Below are 19,958 nucleotides of genomic sequence, written 5' to 3' on the forward strand. Positions count from 1 at the left end.
TCCGATTTTTAAAATTTTATTTTATTTGGCCACCACTTGCACACTGTTGCTGATTTGCTGACTTGAGTGATTTTGTTTGTAAAATTAAGTTTGAATAAAGTAACATCATTTGTCATCTTTGGCACTGGAAATTGGCATGATTGATACATTTCTAAGTCCAATTACATAAAATCTAATAAAATACAAATTTCCTTCAGTGATTATAGAAACGATATTCATATTCTCGATTCAATTAAATGAATTATACTATGTATGTATGAATAATAAAAATATTGTACGATAAAACTTAACGGAATTAATGATCAGTAATGATCATTTCAAATAAATTAAAACTATTTTCTATTTGATGTGAAGTGATCACGACATTGGTAGGTTAACCTGTTGCTTGTGTTGAACTTGGGCTGTTGCATTTTCATTTTTGTTAGGGGGGTCTGGTACATTTACCCATTTTGACAATGAAAAAACAAAAAATGACTCAAGCTTTTAGGAGGTTTGAACAGCGCAAACAAGAGCTGTTTGTCATCATGTCAAACTTGCTTTTAAAATGGCTGCTAAAGTGATAAGATAATGGCAGCTGTGGCAGATACCGCATGCGGCGATGGGTGCTTTTTGTCGATGAGAATGGTCGTGATTAAAAGTCTGCCAGTGTTGGTTTTGCCATTTTTATTTTAAGCTGCTTCATAAATTATCGCTCGTAAAAGATTTCTTTTCAGTAGTTACAAAGAGGATAGTACACTTAGCGCTGGAATGGGTGGGAGGGCACATGTTTGCTGACAAAGGAATTTTCTGTCGCCCCTCACCTCCCATGATTGGTCAGTGACGGGTAACCAACATCACATCGCTATCAGTTCTTCCCAACAGGAAAATAATTTTCCATAGTGCAAGTCAGTAAAATGCGCTTCATCTTCAGTGTTTTCAATCCAGATACAGTCAAATTTTGTAAAATGATGAACAATAAAGGACAGCACTACAGCGCTACGACAAAAGTGGCATCTTCTTGGCTCCGTTTTCCCTTCTAGTCCCATTTCGAGAAGCTACGAGACAGCGAGGGAGGTTTCTTTGTGGGGTTTTGTTCCCCCCTTGCTCAGCTCCCCTAGTGTGGTCCAATCATACTAGTGTTTCTGCAACAATCCTGTGCTTGTGACTAGGATACCTGCTGCTGGATCTGCTGCAGGAACTCACAGTAGGAGGGTGCTGACTCAGAGCAATCTTCCACCAGGTGCTGGAAGAACGTCGCTTTCGCGGAAGCATCATCCCTAAAGGTTGAGAAATAGTCAGACGTTTCACTCCCTAGTCAGAATAGAAGTGTATCTGGAATTTGGTTTTGGTCGTGTTTTGAATATTGCCCCTTTTTTTTTTCTTCATTTTTATACGTCTATTTCATTTTCATTAAAATGAAGATGGGCCATACTGAACTTATCTGTCTTGCATTTAAATCTAGGTTTAAAATTCTTTTTTTTTTTTCCATACACGACCAGGGTCTTTTAACTTCAAAATATTTTTTGGCCCAAAATACGGTTCTTGCCACTAGACTTTATTTTAGTTGACCACATTTTATCCCTACTTTGCTTATAGATGTCATTACCTTATCTGTTTGTAAATGCTTTTAAATACTGTACCTTAAATTATATGAAGCACATTGAGTGTGCATAAAATGTCAGCCGAAAATATGTGAATATGAAAATATATGTATACGGAACATAAAGTTGAGCCTCCTTGTCTTATTTCCTCAAATACACCCCCCCACACAACACCTCGCATGACTAGGCCCAAGTATGAGTGTTTACGTCTTGACTGAGCCACACCCAGCGCAGCGCGTTCATTGGAATATTTATGAAAGCTTTTGTAGAGTGAGTGTGACTCTTTACAACACACACAATGGGGCAGCCGGCCCTTTCTGAAACAAGTCGAGAAATGCCGTTGATTTTGAGAATTTGTAGCAAAGTTCGAAAACGGCGGATCGAGCATCAAACCAATAGCCTCTTCTTACCATTGTTCACGATTACGACATCAAGTGTCTTCAATAAAGATAAAAGTTCAGAAGAGAAGACTTCTGTCAAATCTCATCAGTCATTCTCATTGATCGATCCATGTTGTACTTTTGGATTCACACAAAATAATTGAACATGTCTAAGATACTGTAAATCTGCCTGGTATTTATCTGTCCAAGTTTCAGACCACGACACTGGTGAGCAAAACGACAATAATGATTGCTCTGGAAGGAGAAGGAGGAGGCGGCCCAAACAATAGACTCCCGAGGAAGCAGTCGCCCCCGTTCACAGACAAGAACTTCCTCTCAAGTAATCACTGCGATTGTGACAAAAAGATGACGAGAACACATGCGGTGAGATTCATCAGTCGCCCTTTTTGTTTTGCAAGCAATTCTGTACACGTTACGTCAAGTACGTCTGCCACAATGAGACAAAAGTACTGGGTTGTTATCTGGTGTGCCGCATTACTTTATGTGGCGCGTACCAAGTGGGAAAAAAGGTAGACAATACCAAGTGACATCATGTTTGACCACTTACTTGACGACATGCACGATGGAGCTGAAAGCTCTGTTGTCCTGCAGCCAGTCGAGGAACGCTCGCACCCTCTCAGACAACGGCGTGCGCAGCTCAGGAATGCAACTCTGCCAGAAACAGCATCACCACAAACAGCAATAAAAATCAACAACAACAAAAACACGCTTCTCAACGCTGCAAATGGGATTCAGCCGCACAATGCGGTGTGGAGGGTAAAAAAGGAAGTTTGGAATGTTTGGCATGTAGGTGGTTCTGGAAGGCATCAACCTGCCTTGTGAAAAAGAGAGACAAATACGCTGACAAATGGGGTCCACCCAGTTGGCCGGAACATTCTAGAGGTAAAAAAGCAACAACAGCAGGTCTGATCTGCTGCACTTGCTTTTTTTTCCCTTGACTCCCACACAAACATATAGCACCTTCCAGTGAAACTCATGTTCACAGGAGCTCACCTACATAGCTTTTGCTTTTTACGGCAGGGCCTGGTCACGATTTTCTGACACCAATTCAGCAGGCTTCCTTTTTAGAGTAGTTTGTAAAGAGCTGGTCTTACCATATTAGGGGGGATTGAAGCGTAGTTAGGGTAGTTCAGAACATCTTGGATGAACATCTCATTGCAGCATTTGCCAACCCAAAGGTAAAACACCTGCACAGATGTAAGAGATAAGCAAATGTTTTAAGGATGAAGATGAAAAATGCATCACCTTGTTTAAAGAACAAAACCAACACAATGCACGAACTCACAACAAATGACATACCTGCAAATCAATGTGACTTCTGCTTTTGCGAGACCAGTTCAAATATGCGCCATCATGAATTTACAAGACATTCAGGTGTGTTCGGACCTCCACGGCGGAGGCTCCGCCGAACCCCTGAGACCGACTCACCAAACCCCTAGGGTTCCATCGAACCCAGGTTAAGAACCACTGCTTTAGATGAATACGTACGCTGCCGCAGTCCATGAGGAAAGCGCCATCTCTGCTCAGCCTCTCGGCAGACAGGTGGAGGAGCGGAGGCTGCGGGACCAGCGTGTCGTTGAGGTGAAGCGCTCCCTGCAGGTACAACACAGCGATTGCAATCAATTTGCTGAAGGATAATTCCTATTTGGCTTCCTCACCTGATCAGACATGTTGTCCAGACGATACAGGTCGGGGTGTACCATCCGCATCAGCTGCTGCAGCGGCTGCGTCTTGAACTCGCACATGGCGAAGACACGCTCGTCCAGGCGTGTGCTCGTTCCCGTACGAAATGCTATCTGTGAGGCAAAACACATTGGCCGCCGTGAATCTAAGCAGTGCCGTGACAGGACACCAAAATGAAGTTTGTGAAAAAGCCAGCAACACCTGTTTGAGCAGAGAGAGGATGTACAGCGGGAAAAGGCGCATTCCGGCGGGCACCACGAGGCCAGACTGCTGCAGGTTGGACACGTTATTTTTGTAGGAGCTCAAGAAGTCCACCGCTGCGTTTGTCAAGGCATCCCGAGCATCCAGCAGGCTGGATGAAACGGAGCGGTCGATCGCTGTAAAAAAAAACAAAAAAACAAAAACACATTAAGATTAATACCAAACATTTAGCCCACAAAAGGTCAGCGGATGTCGAAAGGTGACTCACCCATGTTTGCCAGCAGGCAAGTAATGGCCTGGATATCGGCGCCGGCGTACACGTCGCTCAGCTGGTTGACCACAGGTAGACAAAGAGTGTGGACCCGGATACGCCTCTTGCCTGCAATAATACACGGATGCTCAGTACTATGCGATAACGCAGCCATTTGACATCTAGCCATCAACCTATTTTCATGTCCATTATGAGAGAGCAAAACGCCAAAACGTTGGAGCTCAAACAAGTTTAAGCATGTGACTCATGATGCAAAATGAATTCTTGACTTCAAGACCCTCTTACCTTTACTGGACGTGTAAAGCAGAGCCGCCTGGAAACATGCCAGAGAAGAGTCAACCAGCGAGTCGTCAATCGACATCTGGACAGCGAAGGCCGAGTCCGGGTTGACGTTAGCGAGGGACAGCAGGTCGGTGGAGCGCACAAAGAAATTGCCGTGGAATGTGTGGATAGATAATCCTAAGGGCAAAAAAAGTAAATAAAATAAACGATCATCAACTGTTTCAAGCGGCACAGTGGTTAATATATATATGTGGGAGGGCTACCTTTTGTGCATCGTATTCTCATGACTGCCTCAAAGCCCAACTTCCTGCTGAGGTAGCGCTCAAGATCCTTTTGGAACTTCTCCAACTGGGCTGGGTTGTGGATGTGATGAAAGGAAGGGTAGTAGAAGATGCTGCCCGCAGAGTACTTGGAGATGCACGCTGGAAACAAAAAGTATTGGAAAACAAAAAATGAACAAGTGTTTGTCACGCCTCAGACCATTGTGGAAAGTTGAGAACCTTACCAAGCGTAGCCAGGTCAGCGTACTGTGAGCTGAGAAGAAAAAGATCAACACCTATCTGTTGTCCTGAGCAATCCAGTGCAAATTTCTTGTAGAAGTCTGTGGCGGGGCCAAGATGCTGCACTCCCTGCAAACACAAGTGTGTATGTGGGGTGGGGCTAAAAATAAGCCTAACCGCTGATCGATCGATCAATCACGTGCCAGCATCCTTCTCTTGCCTCCTTGCCCTACCTTGGCACTGGAGCGCTGGCTGGGGTCCTCCCTGGACTGCAGTGAGCCGACGCCCAACGTGGGAAGCTTTGTCTGGAACACGCTGACCCGCCCGCCGGTGGGTGACATGAGCATGAAGGCGGCTTGCAGGGCAGGGCCCAGCGCGCTGTGCATCTCCCTGCTCTGGCTGAACATGGCAGGGAGGGAGCTCAGCAGGTCTTTGATAAGCTGCATGAAGGGGATGCAAGAATAGAATTCACCCTGAGTAAAACAACACGCACGCAAACACACATGTAATAGAAGATTTGAGTAAGTGAGCTACCTACCTCTTTACTCTCCTTCCAGTTCACCATTAGACTGTCATGAGATGGTATGAATACATCTGAAAAAGGTCAATACAATATTCCAATTAGGGGACTTTTTTTTTTTTTTATTGGCTTGCCTACAAATACCAGTTTGGTCTCGAGACTACCTGCCATCAAATGTGGCACTACTAAAGAGTATAGTTGAAAGCATGGTACAAAGAAGTCATTATAAATCTTTGGAAGTTTTAAACTGTTTATTTAATGTTGCCTTTAAATGCAGAGTTCAATGTCATAAAGCAAAAAAAAAAATATAATAATATTATATAATGAAAAGTCAATCGCTCAGTACCGTCAATATCAGTCACCACCAGCATCTGAGGCTGAGACAATCCCTCCTGGAGGTTGTAGAAATGGATGCTGCTGTCAAAAGTGAGGAATCCCACTTTGGTACGAGAGTCTCCGGGCAACCTAAGAAACACCACAACTAATTTTTAACCCCTATGATCTGTTTTTAGGTAGAAAAGCTTTTTTATTTTATTTTATTCATGATCCTGGCACTCACTTATCCAGATTCTCTAGGAGCGACTCGCAGAAATATTTCAGGTAGCCGCTTTCCACTGCACTCTGTGAAACATCCAGCACGAACAGGTAGACTGCTGGCTGAGGGGGGCGTAACTGTCGACAAGTTTATTATTAGAACTTTGGTGGCATTAGTATTAAATTACACTCAGTAGCCACAAAACATGGTAAAGCCCTCATAACAGTGTATCAAAAGCAGCATCAGCAGCTCTCGCTTTGCATTCCATTAGCTGTATGAAGCGAAACGAGACAACCATCTAGTGGACAAATGCACTCAAAGTAAGGAGGCGGTCCTCACCATGTAGTCTGAGGAGGCGATGAATTCCACAGTGGCGTTCTGAACTTCAGGTCTCTTGTGGGGTTCGCCGTATGACCTCGTTACCGGGTTGTACATGAACTCATCAGGTACTAGAATATAAAAGATAGAACATCAATTCAGCGCGAAAGGTAGCTGAGCTCGATTAATGAAGCAAAGTTGCATGAACGTTTTCGTACCATCGTTGACCCGATAGCAGAGGTTACACTTCCACCGGTGCTGGTCCAGGAAGGTAACAAAGGGGTTGATGTAGGTGCGGCAGTGGCGACAGCGCACAATGGTGTTAGACGTGATGACTGGTAGTTGCTGCAAAGAGACTTTCATTAAAATGATGTTATTTGGTCAAATGTGATGCTGAAAGGGTCATCTGATATCTGTCCTATTGTTTCGTAACAATGTTGCTAATTTGCATAATAAACACTCCCACATATTCTATTGTTTTTATGGGCACTCATTTTTTTTCTGAATTGTCTTAAGTATTTGAACAAACACATTCACAGACATGTTATTGGCAATGTATTCAATTGTATAAAAAAAAAAACAAAGCCCTTCCAAATGCACCTTAAAACATTTATTAGGAGTTCAGAGAAATTCATCTGGGATGTTAAGAGTCAAACCAGAGCCGTTCTAAAACCTTTATGAACGCTACGGACAACATTTTGATCAATTATTAAATAATACTATCTGGTGTATAAGAAAAGGGTTAACAAAAAGGGTTAACCGGGATAATAAAAATATAACACTAAGCCTACACCTTTTTTAAGTGATAGTTTTGATACTGATTAAGTTAGCTTGAAAGATTCTATGCTTCTGATGTAAACTCTAAATTGTACAACTTGTCGGCCATTGGCTATCGTTTTTTTTTTTTTTTTTTTGTGGTAGCCTTCCTAATTTAGAGCTCGGATCCCACCTGTAGATCTCTGAAGGGGTGAAGGAGGAGGCCAAGAGGCAGTCTGGCCTTATTGAGCAGAGCCTGCGTTTGAGGGATGCTGGTCAGGGTGCACCGGAATGTCCTTGCAGAAGAGTAAACATGAACTTCATTTGCATCCTTTAATTTAAAAAATTTAAGAGGCGGTTAAAACCTTTACGTACTGTGGGCTGCAGTTGACCTTTTTAAGCTCGGAACTCAGGTTGGGTTCAGGGGCCTCCAAAGGTCTTGGGGGGAGGAGATTCCTCTCCTGCAGCAGGTTGAGAGGCCTGAGCGCCTCAACCTCCAGCTCTGGGACCCCACTCAGACCTCCCAGGGCCGCAGACAGCTGAGACATACTCGGAAAAGGCTGCACGCAACTCAAGGAAGTGAGTATGGGAATTTTTTCTGCTGTCTAACACATTTGACTAAAGACAAACCTGGGAGTACTGCTGGTAGCCCGTCGATCCAAGGAGGTCCCGAGAAGCTGGCGAGTCCGCGAGTGAGGTTGGTCCATGCTGATAAACCGGCTGCGCACCGGGGTAACCATAGCTACTGTAGCGATTGGTCATATTGGCGGAAGCTGGCACAGAATCTGCACGAGAGTTCAGTTTGCCATCAAATAATGACTAAACATTTTCTGAATTAGATCTGTTATTTTAGCAATGACATTATGACAGTAATATATACATTTCTTTAAAAAATGTCAAATTCACAGGGGACTACTCGATGTGCATAAAGCAACACGGAGGTGACAGCTGTAAACAAAATTGTGATGAAAACAACCAATCCAGTGATAGCCCAAAATGTGTGACTCACAAGGTAATAAAGAGCATGTTTATAAGGCCCCCCCCACTTCCATACCTGGATAACTGCCTCCTTCCAGGGAATCATAGCTGTTTGGCACCGGCGACGCACTGCCGGTGGTGGACGACGATGTGTCACCTCCTGAAAAAGCATCACAGTGACACAGAGGAAATTAAATTAGGAAATGGAAATGCAAGGTGTGATAGATGGTGGCACTGTCAGGAACAGGGGGAGCAGGGAATAGATTATTTATTAGCTTTACTGCTTGGGTCATGGATGTGTGTCGTTTGGAATATGAAGAAGAAATGTGAAATATGAAAAAGAAAGAAAAGATGGTTTTGTCCCACAACAAATCCCAGCTGCAGGCCAGACAAACTCAAGGGATCCAATTAGTGCCGACTAAATCGGATTTATAAACTGGGGGATTATCTGATGTGGTTGGTACACTTAAGACACCTGAATGGCTGAGGAACGTGAACAATGGAGGTCAGTGGGCTGGAACGTGAATGGCGAAATGTTACATCAAAAGCACACCTGCTTCCTCATCCTCTTCTTCCTCATCGTCATCCTCATCATCCTCCGAGCTGGATGACGAGGGGGCTGCGGTTGGACCCGAGGCCGAGCTAGCGCCACTATTAGCGCCATATCCATACTGCATGCCTGTTGGAAATGGGAGGAGGGCAAAGAAAGCGAGCAAGAGTGATGTCTTCTTTCATGTTACTTTGAAACAACTTGTAAGGTATCTCGGCCAAGGTGAAGAAAAAGGCCCTCGACAAATTTCAATAAAAGTTTTAAGACATTTTAAGAAGGTGGCAACATTAAAGTAAAATAGGTTCAGAAAAACCTTCTTGATTGGCCAGCAACATTATTAAAGCAATAAACCTGTTTTGGATTATTTGGTGACAATGTGTTATTTACCTTCATGGTGGCTTGGTGAGGAATGCAGTGATGTGGTCGGTGTTCCCGAGGACGGTTGCGTTCCCTTTGTATAGGAATGGTAGTTTAGCGAGGCATGATGGTCGTAGTTTTGGTGAGCTGTGTTTGCGACTGCGATGAGAAAAAGGACAAGAGAAAATGATTTGAAAGCGTATTTTAATTCCTGTTTTTTGTCACTGTTGAAAGTTTGGAAGCGGACGAAATGGATACTGCCTTTGGCCAAAGTCATCTGCTTTAAGCTTCACAAACTATTCTACAAAAGATCACATCACAAAGCAGAATAAAAAGTTTAAAGACCAGCTCATACCTGTGCTTCCTTGACCATTGACAGCTGGTGCCATTTGAGTGGGAGGAGTCTCTTTGTACCCAGGATGCATTGCAGCAGGTGCTGCTGGTGTTGTAATAGGACCTGGTTGGAGGTTGCTGTACAGCGTCACTTCCGGCGTCTGGCTAGAGACAAGAGTGCCATACTGGCTCGTCCCCGATGCAGACGGGTACAAAACGATAGGGTAGACAGGAGACTCAGGACCACTCGATGGTGCCGGCAACAATGTAGGCTGCTGCTGCTGACATTGAGCTGACGGTGCATGGTATGATGCCTGTCTGTAATAACCTGCTGGAGTGGCACAGGACGGAAGCTGCTCCTGGAACCGGGCGTAGTGGCCGCTTGGCGGTGGCGCCGAGGAGTGTATGGCGACGGTGTCTTGCTGGGGCGCCAAGCACGGGGGTGGTACATGACGGTGATTCGGGTAGCAGTTGTTCACATGGTGAGTACTGTTTGTGGCGGGGGGTTTGCTGGACACGCCAGTGCAGTGTGACGGGATGGTGGGGTAGTTCTGTTGCTGAAGTGGGGCTCCATAGTAAACCATGGTAGGATGTGTGGTGGTGTATGTCTGAACTGGACCTAGGAGATAAAAAGCAGAATTAAATGTGGTGGGAGAAGATAATAAAATAAGTGTTTTTTATTATTTGTAGCAGTCATATGAAAAATACCAAATACAGCAGCTCTCATGATAGTTGTTAAATGCACTACGTTCAGTTCACGTTCATCCAAAATATGAACCAGTTCACAAACTTTGATTCTTTGTACGCGTTAAGGTACAACAACCTGTTAAATATGACCTGGATCTCCACACACGTGGGGGCGGGGCGGTTGACTTGCGCATGCACGTCTCAAAACGGAAACGCCAAATAATCGTTTATCCTCGATGATATCAATTTATCTGCAGCCAATATCGTGATTATGATTAAAAAATGTATTACTTGACCAGCCTTAGCTCTTACTGCCCTAGCTAAAAGGTTTGAAAACCCTGTAGTAAGGTAGCTTGTATGGAAGTCCTGCACCTGCTCCCAATGCCTTTATTGCCTGTCATTTCTTCTTTTACCTGCTTTGATGGTTTCTTAAATTACAAAGGAGATGCTAAATATCTGTGTACGTACTTAGCTGCACGCAAGTTTCATCCTGATAGCTCAGCAGCTTGGTGTGCTACTAATCTAAACATGTCTCCACTAAGAGTAAATACAAGTCACACTAGTCACATTCATGTCTGGGACACATTGATACATTTTGCTTCTTTATGTGGCGTAAAGTTAACGGCTTGCTTGCCCATTGACGCTAGGCTAATGTTAGCATCTTCGTTCAAGTTGTTAGCATCAAACTAGTGCTTAAATTGGCTTACATTACGACACATCCCAAATGTAACACTAATACCCTTTTGTTTGTGTTATTTTTATTTCCAAGCTAAGATTAAGTAGTTACACGAAGGCTGAAAGTGACAAATATTCAATTATTCCTTTAGCATTAGCATGCTAAAAGCCATAGAAGCCGGCTAATCGCATCATCTGGCCTGCTTTACCATTCTGTCGAGGGGGAGCAACTCCACCGTTCGGCGTAGGGGTCTGACCGTAGCCCAAGTAGCCGTTCGCTCGTGCAGACATCACTTCGGCGGCCCTCCCGACCTCACAGATACACTGCTGGGTCCCAAAAAAAAAAAAAATTACATGAGTGTCACTCGGCGCCGAGCTGCCCGAAGCGTACGTTCCGCTGTCAGAGAGGCCTCAGATGGTAAACGAACACCCGGGTTTGAGCTGGGTCAGTGGGCAAGATGAGTAAGGTCCGGGAGAGCCGCGGACAGGATGTTGACAAGGCTTCACCGTCTCCTGCTGGTCCTTTCGGTGCGTTCCATGACAATCGGAATGTAAAGCTTCCAATTGATAACTAGGAACTGAATCACCCTCTCTATTGAAATCCGATAAGATGTCCCCCCCCCCCCCCCCTCCAATGTAACACCATTACTTTTCAAAAGTAATTGAAAATCATACAGATGAAAATTATTGCCCATTACTGGAACACTTTTATGATTTTTGAAATACGACGCCTGTATTCCGTTAGACGTACATAAGTTTAGTTATATCCTGCCATCTTCCGCACAACGAAGGTATTACATTACATTACATTACATTACATTATACGATCATAAAACCAACAATGAGGAAAGAATACCGTTATAATACAAGGCATTCACATGTTTATGTTTTTAATTTATTTTTTACAGTTTAATTTGTAACATGTTTTAATGTGTCACCTGGAAATTTCAGGTACAAGGAAATTATAATTTCTGTTACAGTTAATGACAAAAACTGTGATCATCTTGACATTTAGTGACCTCTCGTGGTCAATGTAAGCAGTGTGCGGGACTGTGTACACCACTACTCCTATTACATATTATCCATTCATATATTATTTAAAGAAAAAACCTTTCTGGGACATCTGTTTAATTTTGGGCTAATTAAAGGCAACTCAAAGAGTGGCAAGTTTATGTTGAATGTGAGTGGTCATTTCGGTCCACATTGCATTATTTTGACCACCCCGCTTGAAAAGTTTTTTTTTTTTTCTCAATTGAGTTGGAGAGTTTAAAGGTCACATTATGGAAAATGATTTGTAATGGTATAAACAATTTAGCGTCATGTAATAGCGGCTCACACGATTCAGTGCAAAAATGTGCTTACTGACGCTAAAGTTTAAAACATCTGATAATAGTGATCAAGACCTTTGAAGGACTAACCTAAGGCAGCTTTTTGTAACATGTTCCAGTTAAATGTTCCATAATTGACATATAAAAACAAAGAGCTGCATGTTATATAAAAGACAGAACCCCGCAACGCATGGCAGCTCAGGGACCCTCTGCAGCAATAAAGGGCATCGCAGTTAACGGCCCTCTCCGCGTGGGGCTTGCGCATGACCTCACCTCCCATTCAAACACTTTCACGTGTGTGTAAATTATTGCCAAGAAAGTTCTATACAATGTGACGAAATGCTGCTAGACCCCACTGCACATGTGGCCTCGTGTTAAGACCATTGTAATAAATGTTTGGGATAATCAACGGTGCACACTGGCAGTGCCTCGTTCACTATGGGTATTCACTGCTTGAGGCGATCATAAAAAAATAACTAAAAATCACCTATACAGTGCGGGAGGAGAGGGGAAAAGGGGCGACACGTAAGCTTAGTCTGTAAAATGTGGTGAGCTCATGACTGTAACATTAATGTTAAGTGCTTGTAAAATGTCTCTTTACTCTGCATGACCTCAGAAACGGGGGCCAATGAGAAATGTGGTAAATAACAGAGTTGCTATTTTGGAGGTTTTTAATGAAACAGTCCAGATCAGGGTATATTGAGAGGAACTGCCTGTATACAAATAGTTGGGTTTTTGGGGGTGGTTGAGTTGTTTTTGGTGACGTGTGGGTGAGAGGTGATGGAAGGGGATCATAATTATGAGTTGTCATCCTGTCGTATTTCTCCCTGATCTATGTGCTTGCTCAGCTGCCTTCATGACCCTTTTTCACATCCACAATCTTGGGATGAAATACCTGTCGTTAATTTAATGGGCCTCCTTGGTCGTCTAAGGAGGGGGGTGGGTTCTCCTGGGGGTTTCATGGCAGCTGTAAAGTTACTCTGGTCACTTTGCCATCGCTTCTGTTAAGTGTTCAACATTTGTTAAATTTCTAACTGGATTCTGCTGAACTTATTAGGTTCTTCTACTTACCAGAGCGTGTTAAAAAGCGAATGCCCTTTTTCTGCATCATTGCCTGAAAATGGCTCTGATCTTCCCCCACCAGCTGGTTTAGTCATGGGCAGAGAAACACGTTGTGGGAGCGACTATTATGTATCCATTCGTCCGCTTGCCCGCTCGCCCTTCCACCCATCTGACCCACCCCCCTTTCTTAAAAAAGGTTTAGGCAGATAATCTCTATATCTGTATCTGTGTTTGCTTCATTTCAGTCTATGTTCATAACATTTTGAGCCCAATCCAAAAACACAAAGGAACAATAACAAAATAAGGGGAAAAAGCAGTTTGGAATAATTGGAGCTTCAATAGGAAGGCCATTAATCATCCAGACGTTAGTGAACATTAAATCTTTCCTTGGGAGAGGCGGGTGGAAGCACCATCACTCATTAAAACATTTTCTTCCACAAATGTTTTGACAACCATGTCATTTTTCAGCTTGTTTTTAATACCACAGAGTCTTAAATATAATCTTTTTGAGGTGGGGAAGTCTGTTGGTGGACATTTTACCATTTCTCCTTGTACAGTATGTCCCCAACAGCTTTCCCTCCTACAAATACCTGCTTTTCCTCCCTTTAGCAATTTACAGTCCTCCTAAAGAACATTAGAAACATCATCAAACAGTTCTGATGAGGTATTTTGAAACAATATTAAACAATAATATTTGTAAATCGAAAAATATCAAGTGAAGTATCAAATGAAATAAAAATGTCGAAAAATATTAGGCCCACCGTGCTTCCTGGTGCATAAATTACAAAATGGAATACAGAGGAGTGCGGTGAGGAGGAGTTAGGAAGGGAACGGAGGAAGTCAAAAACGCATGTGATATGTGGCTGCACAAGCATCAATTAGAAACATTTAATTAATCACAAAGATACAAAGAATAAGTTTATGAAAAGGAGGCTGAAAAGGCTGATGGTGTAGTGGTACACTCGCCTGTCTTGTGTGCAGGCACCATGAGTTTGATTCCCACATATGACGGCGTGCATGTGTGTGACTTAAAAAAAGAAGTTATAAAAAGGAAGAAAAACAAAAACAAATCTATTCTCCCTCTGTGGCAGTTCTCTCGGGAATCTCAACACTTGACGAGTGCTCCGTGTGGTTAGTGTAACGTTAGCTCCTGCGACCTCTCCGAGCACTTAACGGGGGAAATGACCACTACACTATGGTTAATTTGCCCCAGTTAGCCGTCATGGCAACCACTGATGTCGTTGTATCGGGTGTCCTTTAATCAGGCTGCAGGCATGCTCTCAGGTAATGCCGGGAAACATGAGGAGGTGTGCACATGCATGCGCTGCGTTGGAAATTACGGTTTGCATTCCTATAATTTACTCCAACATGACCTCACTTAAGCAGAAAATATATATATATATAAAAAAATAAGATCACATTTAAGAGTTGAGCCTCATGAGTATTTAGTTGATTTTAAAAAAAAAACTGGAAAATAAATGGAATATAATGGATGGAATACGTTGACATTTGTTTGATTTAGACAGCAATGTTTTGAAAAGATAAATGTTTTTTTTGAGCAGTGCTTCTGCATAATTTCCAAGATAAAGCATTATGAATCATAGGCAGATAATAAAACACAAACCTTTGGCATTTGCCACTTCTCAATGTGTTATTTTCCAAATTATACAAGCTTTTGAGTATCCATATTTTAACATACTCTACCAAGAGTTTTTTATTTTATAGATGGCTGCATCGTATTGATAGTTTGGAAAGTATGGAAAGAAAATCGCAGGTCCATATATTCTGTAACTTGACTTTAAATGAATTGCTCGGGTCAGACAGTAAAATAATGAGATGCACAACAAATACATTTGTACAAACATAACAGAATTATTATTTTTTTTTAACCAAAGAGCAACATCAATGTATTTTGTCTTTTCTTGTATTTTTTATTTTTTTTAGGCAGACCTTGAGCTAGACACCTGTGTACGATTCGCCACATCATGTAAATCTTTCTGTGTTAATCACCAGCAGAAATGTGTTAGGTTCTACAAACGTTATTAGCTTTCCTTTGAGATCAATTGAAGCTGGATGGAGGCACGGCAAAGGTTCCCTCTCGCCCAAAAAGTGTCCGATGTAGATCATAAAAATGCTCTCACCGCCGCGACCATGGCTCCAAATGAAAACCTCTTGGTGTGGCTTTCTGCTGTTGTCAGGGGCCAACTGTTGGCTCTTGCAAACTGTCATTATTTTTCAAAAACACATTTGCATGCCACAGGAAGCAACCGCTTTATGGGGAAACATGGTCTCAATTTTGAAAAACCCAAATGCTACAAGTACCGCTACGGTTCAGTATGTGTGGCCAACTTGAGTACCATTGTTCTGACGCAGTAAACGCTACCCATTGTGGTTTGTACCTGGATGTGTGCCGACGAAAAATCCCCATCCTCGTGATGGACGTCTGGCTCGGGGAAAGAATGAGTAATGCTCTCATTTCTCTTAGCATTGTTATGATATTAAGACGTACATGTTTACCTCAGCGAAAAATTGCTCAGTCGCTGCTAATTTGACAGCTCGGCTTAATAGACGTACGCTGGCTTCGCCTCACTTTGTGACAGCAAACGGGGGAAAAGTTAAGCTGGAAGGTGGCCTACTTCCAAACCGCGGAACACTTTTACTTTGGACCCGACTGGTCTGGACAAATGATATTTTTTTTCTGGGAAAGGCTATCCCAACACGACCAAACCGCACGGTTTCGGGTCGATTGGTGTCTCACTTGTTGCGAGATGCTTGGAATCTGTTGTTGGATTCAGGCAATGGCGAAATCTAATAAATTTCAGGAAGTATGTAATTGAGAAAATAAAATTTTACATTTGTACTTGAGTTCCATATTTTCTGCCACGTATTTCAGAACGAGTGAAGCTGAGCAATACATGCACGGTCCAAAATGCAGTGGAGAATATGATTTTTGTGTCTGGGTTTGCTATTTGAATAGTTGGGTTCATCTCTGTTTTACCAAGGGAACCACCCAAATGCACATTTTCAACCCAGTTGACCTGGTCTGGTCTCCGCCCCGGTCTTTTAATGGTGAGTCACATAAGTATTCCTTGGCCAAATCCCAAATGTCTGGACTTAAGTGGGCCATTGCGGACTCCGTACCACCCCTATACAAAAAAAACCCCTCAACCTTAAAATGATCCTGTCTCATGCATAAGCGATGTGAGAGTACTGATGGTTAGGTCAAGTCGTCCCAGAAGCGGTACCCGATAGTACCACTTCAGTTTTAACTTACGACTTGGATGTTATCGAGACACTCCTCCAAGCCATTTTGTACACTGTAGAATTGTCACACAATTTGCACTAGTCCCATCGCACACCAGTAACTTAGCGAAGAAGGTGCTGAAAAGTTGCATGGTTCTGTTTAGATATTTAAGACTATATTTCCAATGTAAAAAACAGCACACGGGATCCAACCGCACTGTCTAGTTGAAAAAAAATGCATTCACCACAGTCTCAGCAGTTCAGTATTGGATAATAAAAGTTGCTTTGGAGTTTAGCATAGCTTGTAGCCAGAGTTTCTCTCTTTCAGGGAATGTGAAACAGAAGTAGACAATTCTCTATTTGCTGTTGCGGTTCATTTGTGTATCTTACGTGGGTTCACTTCAAATTTAGTGACAGTAAAAATGGATGAATTGTTGTCATTTTCTGGGTATGCCCTGTGATTGCTTTTGGGCTGGGAAAGACTCCAGCTCAGTGCAACGCTGAAAAGGATAAGCAGTATAGAAAAAAGGCAAAAGTACTCACTCAAGTACAGATACTTTTAAAAAATAGTGTGGTAAAAGTGCAGGGGCTTTAATATTGTGAAAAACAATCAAGCCTTTGTCTCTGCTCTTAAAGACTGTGGGCATGTCTGGTGAATGCACTGATACCATTCCTGCTTCAACTGCCAGCTGTCAATCAACTTGGAAAAATGTTGTTCAGGGTCTTTCTTATGTCTACACATTGCTTCAATGATACCACATCTTAAAACGGATGGCATATACTGTATCTCACCGGGTCCTTTTGTGATTTCTAAAACAGCCATGCCAACGCAAAGACTCCATGTTTGCCGTCAAGATATATATATATTTTTTTAAATGTTTCTACTGAGTCTTACTCTTCCTTCTCACTCATGGCTGACAAAAAGCAGCCATGCTATGAGATTATCTGAAGGAAGGTTTATTTTGGCGGAGTCAGCATAGCAAACTAGCTAAGTGCACGTCACAATTGTGCCAGATTCACTTTACAGGGTCTTTTCGTAACTACAGGAACAAAGTATTTGCACACTTTCCACGACTAAGAAAATATATAGATGGAATTCTCTATTTTAGGTTCCTGGCTATAAACATGAGCATCACAGTTTGCCATGGGTAGTACTGAGGCTCCAGTGGTCTTGTTCTACCCTTACAATCCTTCATGAACTTTTGAGCTGTGTCGATTCCATGCCATCCCAGATGTATACTTTACATTAAGTATAGATCTGTCCCACAAGGCAATGAAAAATGTAGGCATTCCATCACCGCCCACAGGATTCTTGACATATCACAGTTTTTAATATAGGGCAGAAATGGGAACCGCCAAACGTGTATTTCACTGGGTACGATCAAGTTGACACATTCCTCTTAATGATGTATCGCCAATGATGAATGAATGTGCCTGACTTTATTTTTAAGAACAGAATTGTGGGAAATGTTCAATGTCCAATGATGACGTGAGCTCGTCCCCGGACCCACGCCGCATCTGGTGCCGTCACGATTAGATTGATGACAATGCGACCACAGCCTTGATTACACGCGCTACAAACCGGCATTCTAAAATTGCTCGGTGTAAGGAACCCAGGTTGCTTTACACCACAGCTGAGCTAAACAAGTAAAAGGACGCGGTTTATCTTGGCGGGGAGCAAAGTCCAAACATTTTCAATACATACATATGGAGTTGAGGATTACAGGGATAGTCAGTGGAAATTTTCAATCAAAAAGACCGAGGTCAAGAGTGGGCACCGGTTATGAATTGATTAAGTTATATAAGCAGATAGCAGTATGTTGTGACCACAGGAAGCCAACAAGACTTATCAGTATTAGTGTTTTGGATCATATTTGCAAAGTTAAGCAAGTGACTCCTCAGTCCAGCTGGCATCTTCTTCCCTCCTGACTACTTCATTGTGTCTGCAATTCGGCACAATGTGAGGGCTTTGATGCGGAGCGACATTGCGATCAACTACTCGGCATCTGCCAAACATTTGAGCAGCCTCTAAAATTCACTCTGGCATAAACGCTCCCACTCACAGAGAGTGGATATGTAACTACTTACTGGGGAATCAGACCCTTAATTCTACAAAAAAACAAAAAAAATCCCCTAGAAATCCACAGTTAACGAAAATATGATTTTAAAAAGAAAGTGGTTTTCTTTTGTGCCGACCCAATTGCTCCATTTTTTTTTTTTTTTAATTGAGCAGATGTCTCCAGGAAGAAAATAGAGTCCATGCTGCGTGAAGTCAAGATTTATTGTGTGAGAAACTGTCAGTTACTTAAATCATAACATGGTGTTTTAGCACACAAAAATGTAAATATCAGTTGAACTCTGCATGTCAGGGGCGAGCTCAAGTGCCACCCACTCGTCCAACATCATTAAGTGAAAATCAGATCCCATCCCTCATTCCCATGGTGTTTTCTTCCCTTGCAAACTTTGTTGCAACCCATGGCTCTGATGGTTATCTAATGAAGAAATCACCACAGCTCACAAAGCATCAAAATCGAAACATACAAAGAAGTTATAGTGTATAAGCAATAGTAAAAGAAAAAGAGCTAAACATGCAGTCTCGTGAAGCTGCAGATTAAGATGCAGCAAGTACCTCATCTGAAATATAAGCCTCCTTTTTTCCAGGAAAGATGAATGAATGTAACCAATTGTGAACAAACAAACAGCGTCTGTAATATATTTGCGGTTTTTTTCCCCCCCTGTAGAACTTCCCTATTCAATTAGTATTATTTTGCCTCTTTCTATTGCACTTTTTGATGCCACAAATCCTTTGCTAATAAGAAAGTAGTACCGGTAATTGACGTCAAGGAAATGATAGAAATCTTTCAACTCAACTTTATTTATAGAGCAATTTAAAAACAACCAGCTCTAAATCAGCTATAATGACAAAGACAAGTTTAAATGCTAAGCTAATACACAAAAAACAGTCAACGCAATAAAACAATGCCGAGTCTCATGCCGAATTGAAAAACTAAAGAATAAAACCGTGTGGAGTTAAGACGAGTTATAAAGGTGGATCCTCGCTGAGGCTCTGCTAAGTCATCAGTCAAGTCAATATTTTCTCTACAATATATGTTCTGATTAATATTTCATTTGTTGAATGAATTAATTAAACAGAAAAAGTCACCAGTCATTTGCTTTTTACTGTCACTGTGATGCCATTTTCACTAAACTAGTAGAAAAATGGCAGCCCCCTGAGATGAATAAAAACGGGTGGGTCTTTCTGCTTCATCCATATTCCACAAAAACAGTACTAGTCAAAATACAATGCTTAGACAAGACTACAAAATGTTCTGTATGCCCCGTACAGAACATTTTTGACTTGACCTTGATGCAGTTGAGTCAATAAATACCTCATGACACCATATGAGCAAATCTAGTTCCAGAATGTCGGGCCACTAAACCTCGCAACTCTATACAGATCAATTCACAATCATACGGCGATCGATCGCAAATTTGCATTTTAACCAGAAAGATCGGCAGTGGATGACTTCATTCCAACACAAATGACTTTTCAAGTTCAGATTTCATTGTCACACTTGAGTTTTCCACTAGATGTCATTCCATGCATTTAAACCTTCAGCAAGAAACCCCATCGGCTCAAAAATTAGTTTTTCATTCATAACATTTATTAAAACAGGCATTGGAAAGAATAGACGATA

At 42.3% G+C, this 19,958-nt stretch overlaps 1 protein-coding gene across 1 annotated transcript; it reads right to left on the reverse strand.

The window, feature by feature from the left end:
• Window positions 1-648: 648 nt before the first annotated feature.
• sec24b (SEC24 homolog B, COPII coat complex component) lies at window positions 649-11,215 on the reverse strand. The gene is made up of 24 exons (XM_049750111.2): window positions 10,837-11,215; window positions 9,288-9,884; window positions 8,963-9,091; window positions 8,579-8,704; window positions 8,102-8,185; window positions 7,678-7,832; window positions 7,423-7,607; window positions 7,241-7,343; window positions 6,510-6,636; window positions 6,313-6,422; window positions 5,998-6,110; window positions 5,785-5,903; window positions 5,457-5,512; window positions 5,152-5,358; window positions 4,924-5,047; window positions 4,682-4,840; window positions 4,422-4,595; window positions 4,134-4,244; window positions 3,866-4,041; window positions 3,640-3,777; window positions 3,470-3,574; window positions 3,076-3,168; window positions 2,529-2,632; window positions 649-1,256 (listed from the first exon to the last, which is right to left on the reverse strand). The coding sequence occupies exons 1-24, from the start codon at window positions 10,916-10,918 to the stop codon at window positions 1,145-1,147; spliced, it is 3,489 nt and encodes a 1,162-aa protein (XP_049606068.1). The 5' UTR covers window positions 10,919-11,215; the 3' UTR covers window positions 649-1,144.
• Between the last annotated feature and the right edge of the window lie 8,743 nt (window positions 11,216-19,958).

The sequence above is a fragment of the Syngnathus scovelli genome, chromosome 1 (genome assembly GCF_024217435.2).
Source record: "Syngnathus scovelli strain Florida chromosome 1, RoL_Ssco_1.2, whole genome shotgun sequence".
Classification (NCBI taxonomy): Eukaryota; Metazoa; Chordata; class Actinopteri; order Syngnathiformes; family Syngnathidae; genus Syngnathus; species Syngnathus scovelli.

What these genes read in the sequence shown, in the direction of transcription:
- sec24b (XM_049750111.2), bottom strand. Translation starts at nt 10,918, where the DNA reads ATGTCTGCACGAGCGAACGGCTACTTGGGCTACGGTCAGACCCCTACG. An exon ending in ACCCCTTCAGAGATCTACAG is followed by an intron (nt 6,637 to 7,240) that starts GTGGGATCCGAG and finishes GTCTCTTTGCAG; the next exon opens with CAACTACCAGTCATCACGTC. An exon ending in TGGACAACATGTCTGATCAG is followed by an intron (nt 3,575 to 3,639) that starts GTGAGGAAGCCA and finishes TTGTACCTGCAG; the next exon opens with GGAGCGCTTCACCTCAACGA.